The sequence below is a fragment of the Mytilus galloprovincialis genome, chromosome 12, assembly GCF_965363235.1.
Source record: "Mytilus galloprovincialis chromosome 12, xbMytGall1.hap1.1, whole genome shotgun sequence".
In the NCBI taxonomy this organism is placed as follows: Eukaryota; Metazoa; Mollusca; class Bivalvia; order Mytilida; family Mytilidae; genus Mytilus; species Mytilus galloprovincialis.
The window spans coordinates 56,508,755-56,521,422 of NC_134849.1; the positions used below are offsets into that span (position 1 = coordinate 56,508,755).

Below are 12,668 nucleotides of genomic sequence, written 5' to 3' on the forward strand. Positions count from 1 at the left end.
TCGAATTTAAGCTTTTTTGTGTACTGGCCAGCCGGACCAGTGGACTGAAAACTCTACTGGTCCGGCTCCAAATCTACTGGTCCTGCAAAAATGACATTAATTTGAAAACACTAATATAAATGACAGATGTTTAATTTTATTTTGATGCTTTCGTTTACATAAGGTAGACAAAGGAATAGTCTTTTATTGCCGTAGATTTTTTGTGCTGTTCTGATTGCTCATGAGCAAGTACAGAATCCAATCTGAAATTTGACGATCCAGTTACGAAAATACCTTTCCGATCTAGGTCTGTCACTGCAAATTTTTCACATATTGTACAGTTCATTAAATTCCGATCTACTATATAATGCAACCATTCACGATCTTTTCCCCATGATTTTTGGTATTTGCGTTTCCATTTGTCACTTTCGTTTACTTTATTTCGATCTTCCTTTTGATTTTCTGGTTTCAATCCTTCCAAAAATTTCCACATTTTATATTGTTGTGAAGGACGCTTACCCGAGATATTAATTAACTTGATCAATTGTAATACCTCCCAGTACCGTGTAATTGATTTCACAGGTAAATTGTTTTGTAAACAAACGGAGATTGCGATGCAATCAGTGATTTTTTATCGACAAATTTCTCACGTATAAAAATTGCGGTTCTTATCCAACGCAATCATAGGTTTGAAGGTAGTTTTCAATTTAGACTCGTTTATATTTTTTCGTTTGGGCTTGTATCATATTTTCCCTCCGGTTTATATGATCCGTTCATCCTATATTGACATTCAAATTCAAAAGTCTATCTGAAATTGAAAGTAAATTGTATGGCCTTCCAAATACCGTTTCGATCCCTAACATCACTGAAGAGACATATATTGTCGAAATCTAGATCTGGTGTACAAAAAAAAAATTGACACCTTGTTTTTGTGGCATGACATCTTGGTCACAAGTTAATCGTTTTCTGTTTAGTATTAAATCTATATTAAGATCCATTTTGTTACATCTCGTGATCAATTTTATTTGGCAATCGCCAATGGCAGTCAGCAGGGTTTAAGAACATCAGTTGTTCGACCTGTTAGTCAAATGCGCTTTGTTTAAATATACTTTTTCACTTTTTTGGTCTTTTTGGAAAATGTTGTTTGTGCTGTATTTAGACCCTTCTACAACGAAATTTGTTTTACATGCACACGTATAAAAATTGCGGTTCTTATCCAACGCAATCATAGGTTTGAATTTAGTTTTCAATTTAGGATCGTTTATATTTTTTCGTTTGGGCTTGTATCATATTTTCCCTCCGGTTTATATGATCCGTTCATCCTATATTGACTCTTAAAATTCAAGAGTCTATCTGAAATGGAAAGTAAATTATATGGCCTTCCAAATACCGTTCCAATCCCTAACATCACTGAAGAGACATATATTGTCGAAATCTAGATCTGGTGTACACAAAAAAATATTGACACCTTGTGTTTGTGGCATGGCATCTTGGTCACAAGTTAATCGTTTTCTGTTTAGTATTAAATTTATATTAAGATCCATTTTGTTACATCTCGTGATCAATTTTATTTGGCAATCGCCAATGGCAGTCAGCAGGGTTTAAGAACATCAGTTGTTCGACCTGTTAGTCAAATGCGCTTTGTTTAAATATACTTTTTCACTTTTTTGGTCTTTTTGAAAAATGTTGTTTGTGCTGTATTTAGACCCTTCTACAACGAAATTTGTTTTACATGCACACGTATAAAAATTGCGGTTTTTATCCAACACAATCATAGGTTTGAACGTAGTTTTCAATTTAGACTCGTTTATATTTTTTCGTTTGGGCTTGTATCATATTTTCCCTCCGGTTTATATGATCCGTTCATCCTATATTGACTCTTAAAATTCAAAAGTCTATCTGAAATTGAAAGTAAATTACATGGCCTTCCAAATACCGTTTCTATCCCTAACATCACTGAAGAGACATATATTGTCGAAATCTTGATATGGTGTACACACAAAAATATTGACACCTTGTTTTTGTGGCATGACATCTTGGTCACAAAAAAAAATTGACACCTTGTGTTTGTGGCATGACATCTTGGTCACAAGTTAATCGTTTTCTGTTTAGTATTTAATTTATATTAAGAACCATTTTGTTTCATTTCGTGATCAATTTTATTTGGCAATCGCCAATGGCAGTCAGCAGGGTTTAAGAACATCAGTTGTTCGACCTGTTAGTCAAATGCGCTTTGTTTAAATATACTTTTTCACTTTTTTGGTCTTTTGGGAAATGTTGTTTGTGCTGTATTTAGACCCTTCTACAACGAAATTTGTTTTACATGCACACGTATAAAAATTGCGGTTTTTATCCAACGCAATTATAGGTTTGAACGTAGTTTTCAATTTAGACTCGTTTATATTTTTTCGTTTGGGCCTGTATCATATTTTCCCTCCGGTTTATATGATCCGTTCATCCTATATTGACTCTTAAAATTCAAGAGTCTATCTGAAATTGAGAGTAAATTCCATGGCCTTCCAAATTACCGTTTCGATCCCTAACATCACTGAAGAGACATATATTGTCGAAATCTAGATCTGGTGTACACAAAAAAATATTGACACCTTGTGTTTGTGGCATGACATCTTGGTCACAAGTTAATCTTTTTTGTGTTTAGTATTTAATTTATATTATAGATCCATTTTGTTACATCTCGTGATCAATTTTATTTGGCAATCGCCAATGGCAGTCAGCAGGGTTTAAGAACATCAGTTGTTCGACCTGTTAGTCAAATGCGCTTTGTTTAAATATACTTTTTCACTTTTTTGGTCTTTTGGGAAATGTTGTTTGTGCTGTATTTAGACCCTTCTACAACGAAATTTGTTTTACATGCACACGTATAAAAATTGCGGTTTTTATCCAACGCAATCATAGGTTTGAACGTAGTTTTCAATTTAGACTCGTTTATATTTTTTCGTTTGGGCTTGTATCCTATTTTCCCGCCGGTTTATATGATCCGTTCATCCTATATTGACTCTTAAAATTCAAGAGTCTATCTGAAGTTAAGAGTAAATTATATGGCCTTCCAAATACCGTTTCGATCCCTTACATCACTGAAGAGACATATATTGTCGAAATCTAGATCTGGTGTACAGAAAAAATATTGACACCTTGTGTTTGTGGCATGACATCTTGGTCACAAGTTAATCGTTTTCTGTTTAGTATTAAATTTATATTAAGATCCATTTTGTTTCATCTCGTGATCAATTTTATTTGGCAATCGCCAATGGCAGTCAGCAGGGTTTAAGAACATCAGTTGTTCGACCTGTTAGTCAAATGCGCTTTGTTTAAATATACTTTTTCACTTTTTTGTTTTTTTGGAAAATGTTGTTTGTACTGTATTTAGACCCTTCTACAACGAAATTTGTTTTACATGCACACGTATAAAAATTGCGGTTTTTATCCAACGCAATCATAGGTTTGAACGTAGTTTTCAATTTAGACTCGTATTTATATATATGTCTTTAACCGTTTTGGTTCTAATACATGATCGGCTTGGAGCTTTCCTAGTGAAGGTTAATCAATAAAGAAAATATCTCCGGACTCATGACATAAATCATGTAATGTTTCATTGTTATACAGTACTAGGTTGATTTAATTTTAGGTATTAAGGCGTTTTAAATCTACGACGGTTTTTCAATAATTCTATCCAAACTGCTATACAAATTCATCAAAGATATAACGACCACCTCAATTCAGCAAATTAACCTCATTTGTTTTATTACAATATGTGTAAAAATTGATTAATTTGCAACTCAATCCAAATGTTATATCTCTTACAATTTCAGGTACTAGGAATGACCTTAATAAAAAGGAAACGATAGCTTACTATTCTACATGCGTCGACGATATTTTATCACTATCTATTTTATACGTACTTTCTCATTATATTTCATACAACTAACCTGGTAGAACTTCTTGTTGACTATCAGTATTCGAGACAACTATACATTCAGCAAAAAACCAGTGTTTCGAATTTACTTTGATTGAAAAAAAAAACCAACGCTCTAGTAGCCCACTTTCTGGATTTGCCTTCATCAGGAACGCTCAAAGTCGGGTATATAAAGTTAAATGGATTTTGTAAAGTTCTATTCTATATGTGCAAACTATTAGCTACAACTGTAGTACATAATAATAAAGGTTAATAGAGTGGCTCATACATTGTCAAATCCGTCCTACAAATTTATGGAATTTATCTGTCGAACTTGGGACATGACGTGTTGTTTTAAAGGACATGTTACCTTTCAAAACATACTAAACAGAGTATCAGATCAGTAGTATACTTGGCCATAACGTGATATTGTGACCTTATTTAAAGGGATTCTCTACTGAGTATAAGTTATGACGAATTTTCAAAGTCAGACTACAAAATTCTGAAATACCGGTATTGAATTTTCCTACTTTGAAACGATTTTTTAGCCGTCGTTGAACTCTGGTTATTGACAATATTGTCCACGGATTATGTTGTAAAATCATCAGCATGTGTGGAAAGATCATCCCTACTTTTTTTAGTTTTCTAGGTAGTGTCATGTGTACTATTGTGTGTCTGTTTGTCCTTTTCATTTTTAGCCATGACGTTGTCAGCTTATTTTAAATTTCTGATTTTGACTGATACTCTGGTATCTTTCATCCCTCTTTCAATACTGAGTGTTTCAAAGATAGATTTTTTTGTACTGTAGATAAGTATATAATTGAATCTAACATTAACGACCAATTAATGTAGAATATGCCTAGTTAAATAAATGGCAGTTGATTTGTTGTTTGAATTTGCCTTGGAGTATTTTTGTTATATATGTTTGGTAGGGTTCGTTACTTTTTTTTGTAGCGTTTATGAATAAAAAAGAAATATAAAAAAAATATCAATGTATGGCCTTCAACATCGGACCTGGACTTACATTTAAAAGCAGGAAGCTATAAAGTCACTAAGACTGAGGGCAGGGAGTCCTTGATATAATTTGAATCTCTTATATATATATATATATATATTGATTTAAAAAAAAAAGACAAATTATAGTTCAAAGTGTGTCCATTGTTTATTTTCATTGTTTTATGTAAACTGTATATTATGTATAATGTTTTAAGCCATTGGTCCATATGGGCGTAAAGTGCTTTTCAATGAAGTATATAGGACACCAAAAAGTACTGCTGTGAAATCCTAAAAACATGAATACTAAATGTTAGTTTGACAAATCTTATCTTGAATTCTATCCTAATTCTGTCTTATTTTGGGGAAATCTTTTTAGAAATTCAAATGTGTCGTCAACAATTGCGTTGTTGCCTTTGGCTAATTTGATGTGCTGGTTTAAGTTTTTTCATGTAATGTATCTGTTTTTATTCTGTAGAAAGTCACCACTCCGGTTTTATCATGTGTATCTACTATATAGTCATTTTATAAAATTTACTGTTTTCAAAAATGCAAAAGTATGAACTATTGCAAATAACAAGGATGTTCTTATCACAGGTAGAAAACCTTAGCCGTATTGGTCACAACTTTATCGAACTTTTGGTCTTCAGTGCTCTTCATCTTTGTATTTGTTTTGGCTTTCGAACTTTTTCATCAGAGCGTCACTGGTTGGTCTTGTGTACAGGAAACGCAGGTCTAGCGTATTAAATTTTATGCCTGATACCTTTTGTTAGCTATCATTTGTGTGTTTCTTTGTCCTGTATTTTCTTCAATTTCTTTGTATTGTAATCATGTCATGTTGTCAGTGTAATGTTTAATTCAACGTTGCCATTAAAGCGGGAGGTTTGACATGCCGTATAACAATTCAACCCATCATTTTTTTTCTTTTCTTAAATTGTCAGGCCACATTGTTTTATTATAGTTCGTTTCTGTGTGTGTTACATTTAAATGTTGTGTTTCTGTTGTGTCGTAGTTTTCCTCTTATATTTGATGCGTTTCTCAATTTATAGTGTGTAACCCGGATTTATTTTTTTACTCAATCGATTTATGAATTTCGAAAAGCGGTATACTACTGTTTGCCTTTATCTATATAATAAATGAAAAACGAAAAACCCTTATGAATCACAACAACGCCCGATAACCACTGAACAGCAGGTTCCTGACTTGGGGCAGATGCAAATAAATGCAGCAGGTTTAAATGTTTTGTTTTGGTCCCAAACTTCACTCTTACCCGAAACGTTATTGTAACATTACAACATAAACAGACACACTATAAAGTATAATTAAAATGGCTGAACTCGATCAAAAAAAGTATAAACAAAAATAAGTAAACATACTCTAAACGAATAAATGTATATCTTTTACTTAAACTACACAAAGTCTTCATAGATAGCAAAAGGTAATGTGTGAAACATATTACAACATGTTAGATCTTAATTTTTGTGCACGAAATATAAATTTACCCAAATTACATAATTCTCGAAGATTATTAGAACTCATTAGTTATATTTATATATTTTTACATAGAAAGTTTTCTCCATTAATATGGTTTTATGAAATAAGATCTAAGACCTTGATACGAAGAATATTTTAAAATAAAATGCATCTCATCTTCAATGTCATTTTTACAAAAAACTACAAAGTCTATTACTTCTTGTAAACAAAAGTTTTAAACTATATATCTATAACTTGTACATCTAAGTAAACTATTTATTTGGCTGTCAAACTCTTGCTTCAGACAACCAAACAGGCGTTGTTTAATTATCAAGTAAAAACTACTGGAGAGCTAACTATCTAAAAAATATCAGCTAAACCTATACTGAGCAACTAATTTTTAATAAAATACAACCAATGTGTCTCATTATTTGGACATATTTGTAAATCGTCATATAAAAACAGTAACAGTTTTTCAAAATACAGTTTGTAGTACATAGCAGCTTAAATCAGTATTTAGAAATGCGACATTTTCTGGTGTGCAATAATAGCAATCTACGTAGCTCATACACTATGAAATTCTTAGTAGAGCTTTTTACTTTCATAATATTTTTACAATAGCCTAGATGTATCCTTTCTATAGCTGGTGCCTTGTGAGCACACCAAATTTCACAACCATAACAAAGTACTCTGTTTATATAAGTATCTTTAAATTTGACCAATGACACAATGTGAATAAAAAATTGTAGTTTTGAATCTTAGTAGCAAACTTCCGCGGTAAGATCATTCATAATATTTCGCTGATTTTTTATCTATTCAATTTTTTACATTTTCAAAGCTTGAATGCATCGGACTTCTTTTTTTATGCACAAACAAATATGTAATTTGATTTCAATCCCAATGGATCACATGCATGTGAATAGCGCATTAATAGTGAGAGTAGTTTTGGTTATATGGTCTAAGTGCAAACCAAGGGAAAAACTTATAATTGGCCTATCCAATTCAAGTATTTGTAGATATGTGAAGCCATAAAATCATATAAGAATTATTGTGATGTGGGATGTCTGACTAATTGAAGTCAGTCACATGCCTTATATATCTTATATGCATTTTTGCTTTTGTTCAAGTAACGCTACATTAAAGCATCATATTGTTTAATAAACATGTAGTTTATCTAATATTGTTTTATCCTATATGTATATATAAGTATGAACATGAAACCCAACAGTGTTAAGAGTTAAAAAAAAAATTGCCGACAAATTGCCGATTACTCACACATTTTATACACTGAAGCTCCAATCGTTTAACCTCATTTTCGACGCACTCGCCCACATCTGCAATAAAAAATATAACCTCAATAGTCGTTGTGTTACCTGGTCACGTAAGGCGAATTTAAAGATAGTATGATACTAAGTTTTTTTATTCTTGTCGAAAATTTCAAACTTCAAATGTTGTTGATAGTAAAATCAATTTGATTTATCATCGGATTTGTAATTATATGAGCAACACTAATATGTGGAGCACACAATAAAGCAACCTTTCCGGAACACCTGAGGTCACAACCGGTTTTTGTTGCTTAGTCTTTAGTTTATTTCGGTTATATTGTGTACCGTTGTTTGTCTGTTTATCTGTTTGTCTGTTATGTTTGACATTTACCCATTTGTCTGTCTATCTGTTTGTCTGTTTATCTGTTTGTCTCATTGTCAAATTATTTTCGAATTATGAGCTTGAATGTTTCTTTGGTATCAATGAAAGAAATTTCATCAGAATTTAAAATGTTTGATTGTCATCTTTAACATTATCCCTAAACTCCCGCAGAAAATCTTTAATATATATCATTCGGCGAACTGTATTATGTAGGAACGTAACAATATATTTTTTTAGGAAAATGAGCATAGGAGGTACTCGTTCAGATGATGGAAAAGACACTTTTTATTGCATGAGGAAAGTTACATATTGGGATATATATGGAGTGAAAAGTTTCCCTTATAAAGGCAAAAGGAAACACACACCTCTTTTACATCAACATTTCAATGGTCAATTTATGATACAAAATGATTTGTTAGGATTAACTATTCATCAGTTTGAATCAAGATTTGAAGAATGCTTAGAAAGAAGAACAAGAAATAAAGAGTGGCTTCTTAACATACGATTCCCTGATAAAACAAGTGATGGATACATTGAATATTTAGAAAATTGTCAAGAAGGTATAAAGCATAAACATTTATTTACACTTGCAACAGTGCTTATTAAGCCGTCAAACACATTGAACATAGAGTAATTTGTGATATACTGTCACTAATAATATCTCGTCTTGTTTGTGACCTTTGTAATTCGTTTTCTGGATTTGAACTAGCTGTCAGAATCTGGGAGTAATTTTAGCCTTATCGGTAGTCAGGGTTGTTTAACATCAACTAGTATTACTGTTCTTTGTGTGTTTGTTTATAAGAGGGTGTGTATGTAAGGCCAGTTCGACTCAAAATTCACATTAAACCTTATGTTCAAATACTTTTTGTAAGTTACTTCCTTCTTTTTACAGAAAAATAATTGAAAACTCTATCACTCTCCATCTATTTTGTCAGTTGTTTTTATGCGTTGTTTTGATCTTATTTTGTACTGTTTTCCCCCTTTTTCGGTCATGTCAATTATTCTTTAGACTGCTGATATTAAATTTCCAAATTAGATTGCTTGCCTCTTTCTTGAATGAGTTGCAATATAATAGAAACAACAATGTTTTGTCCCGTAAATTTTAATTGTACTCGGCTCGACACAGGACATAAATGATTTGCAAAGCCTCGTTGTTTTACTAGTTTTGAGTCTGGTACATATCGATTTATGTTCTAGACAATGGATGGTCATTCTATATGTAGGTTTGTGGTTTTCAGACCAATTCATCAACAAAAATATAACTGATTTTCATTAAGCTATACTTGAGTAAGTAACAATTTTCTTTCTGCATACCACATTCTCTCTTCACTTCAAATATTGTGTTAGCTCAGTGTACATGAATTTGTATTTGCACACTCATAAATCAAAATACTTCATAGCTGATCTGCGGTCCAACTTTTATTTTGAATTAAAATATAAATGATGTCCTGTCAACTATATAATTCTTATTTTAGCGAATGCTTGTATACCAAAAATCTACAATATGAAATTGATTATCATACCCATACGAGAAGGTCAGCTTCATATCTTAGATTATTTGCAAGCAATTGAAAGATAGCCGTCTTCAAACAAAGATTTTGGTACTTTTACCTTTCTTTTTGTACCAATTTTAGTCTACCTATTATTAACATATAGATTTCACCACTGCAACAAGTCTATAACTATATTTATCCAATCGAGAGAGTTATATTTTGATATTTAAAGCGCGAGGCTTGCCGAGCTTTTTAAGCAATAAAAATTGTTGAGAGTGGAGAAATATCGTAATACACTAATTCAGTGGTGGCATCTGTTATGATTTTTATCTTTCTTTTTCAAAGATTTTGAAAATTTGTGTACTTTTAATGTGACTTCATCAAGCAAGGTCGCCTTTTTTTTTGCATGACGTCACAAAAAGAAAATTAAGAAAAAAAACAAGAAAATTTAACTAGCTGTCAGAATCTGGGAGTAATTTTAGCCTTATCGGTATTCAGGGTTGTTTAACATCAACTAGTATTACTGTTCTGTGTGTGTTTGTTTATAAGAGGGTGTGTATGTAACGCCAGTTCGACTCACAATTCACATTAAACCTTATGTTCAAATACTTTTTGTAAGTTACTTCCTTCTTTTTACAAAAAAATAATTGAAAACTCTGTCACTCTCCATCTATTTTGTCAGTTGTTTTTATGCGTTGTTTTGATCTTCTTTTGTACTGTTTTCCCCCTTTTTCGGTCATGTCAATTATTCTTTAGACTGCTGATATTAAATTTCCAAATTAGATTGCCTGCCTCTTTCTTGAATGAGTTGCAATATAATAGAAACAACAATGTTTTGTCCCGTAAATTTTAATTGTACTCGGCTCGACACAGGACATAAATGATTTGCAAAGCCTCGTTTTTTTACTAGTTTTGAGTCTGGTACATATCGATTTATGTTCTAGACCATGGATGGTCATTTTATATGTAGGTTTGTGGTTTTCAGACCAATTCATCAACAAAAATATAACTGATTTTCATTAAGCTATACTTGAGTAAGTAACAATTTTCTTTCTGCATACCACATTCTCTCTTCACTTCAAATATTGTGTTAGCTCAGTGTACATGAATTTGTATTTGCACACTCATAAATCAAAATACTTCATAGCTGATCTGCGGTCCAACTTTTATTTTGAATTAAAATATAAATGATGTCCTGTCAACTATATAATCCTTATTTTAGCGAATGCTTGTATACCAAAAATCTACAATATGAAATTGAATATCATACCCATACGAGAAGGTCAGCTTCATATCGTAGATTATTTGCAAGCAATTGAAAGATAGCCGTCTTCAAACAAAGATTTTGGTACTTTTACCTTTCTTTTTGTACCAATTTTAGTCTACCTATTATTAACATATAGATTTCACCACTGCAACAAGTCTATAACTATATTTATCCAATCGAGAGAGTTAAATTTTGATATTTAAAGCGCGAGGCTTGCCGAGCTTTTTAAGCAATAAAAATTGTTGAGAGTGGAGAAATATCGTAATACACTAATTCAGTGGTGGCATCTGTTATGATTTTTATCTTTCTTTTTCAAAGATTTTGAAAATTTGTGTACTTTTAATGTGACTTCATCAGGCAAGGTCGCCTTTTTTTTGCATGACGTCACAAAAAGAAAATTAAGAAAAAAACCAAGAAAATTTAACGTCACACTTAAATTTCAACTAATCATTTGTCGAGAACAAATTTTTCACTAGTGAGGAGAAAAATTTTCCTCACACTGGTCAGGAAAAATGAAAATAGCACAAAAAATAGAGAAAATTATTTTTCAGGAATAATTGGTTTATCTGAACAGCGGTATACTACTGTTACATTCTTAAGGCACCGGTATAGTCAATTCATATGTTAAGTAACATATTGTGTCCTTTTCACTATAAGTTAATGATTAGCTTTACCTGCATTCTGGTGTATGTTAAAAAAAAAATATACCAAAACTTAAAAAAAAAAATCCTGTACAAAAACAAAAAAGAATACGTGGCGTTAATCAAATTGAACAATCATACAGACAATGCTTTAATCTGACCAAAAAAGACTAATTTTTGCTGAGTTATTTCCCCTTCCAATGATAATTTCCATAGGAAATTAAAAATGCTGATTTTGAGTTTTCTTCAAGTTAGATTTTATGGGACTTTTTTCTGTGTATATTAAGGAAATAATGCTATTGATGCTCGAACTCAAACATTTTCTGTTGCAATTACATTTTTGTAGTTTGAGGTTAAATCTTAGTTTGACTGGACTATTATTTATGTCTGATCATGAGCTCTGACTGATTACCATGATTACTGGACATCACACAGGTTACAGTAAAATTTTGACGTCATGAAACAAAATATCTGACGCAACAATGGAAAAGTGATTGTTGTATGCGTCAAAAGTTCAAGCGGCCGGGTCAGCCAGGATAAGCAATAAGGTGTATCACAGTACTTGATAATCATGATGATAGCGTTTCTTTGTTCACATTGAATATGACGTCAAAACTCAAATAACTTAAATGACCCTAAAACATACCTGCCAATTTTCACGATTTACGATTTTGACACTTTGTCACAATTGCACGATAGTGATCGTGAAAAAAACTCTAAAACACGATTTTGTGAAAATCTACATGAAAATGATTGTTCCCGATTTTGAACTGTGTCCAATTGGAAGACAACCATGTTCAGCCAATAAATTCCATATTTCTCATGATCAACTTTATCAGCCAATCAAAAATGTTTTCTCTTAAGATTATTCTAACATGCTAGATTTTGAACTTGTGTTGTATTCCTCTGTTAGTGAGAATTGTAAAATTGTGAACATGGCACAGAATAAGAATAAAAGCATGGCTGATTGACAAACTTCAATGATGCAGTACTACCATAAAGATAATAAATATAGTAGTGTATTCACTTATATGTATTTATGTATTCACTTAAACGTCTGGCAAAACAGCCGTTAGACGTCAGAGTAATCTCGGACTATGTGCCGATTTGATCATTTGATTAGAATTCGTTTTTATCTACCTTGGTTTTCTGATTTTGCTTGTAACCTGACGCCATATTCAACAAGGTGTTTTCCTTTTTTACATTTTAAAAGATTATATCGCAAAGATTAACAATAAAGCAACCGAAAACTGCTTCGGTCA

The 12,668-nt window shown here is 31.9% G+C and overlaps 1 protein-coding gene across 1 annotated transcript in view; it reads right to left on the reverse strand.

Moving 5' to 3' along the window:
- The window catches only part of LOC143054313 (RING finger protein 32-like), a 66,106-nt gene extending 53,473 nt beyond the window's left edge, over window positions 1-12,633 (reverse strand). The window contains exon 1 of the mRNA XM_076227280.1: window positions 12,547-12,633. Coding sequence (XP_076083395.1) covers window positions 12,547-12,582 — 36 coding nt within the window. The 5' untranslated portion in view covers window positions 12,583-12,633. The remainder of the gene's footprint in view (window positions 1-12,546) is intronic.
- Between the last annotated feature and the right edge of the window lie 35 nt (window positions 12,634-12,668).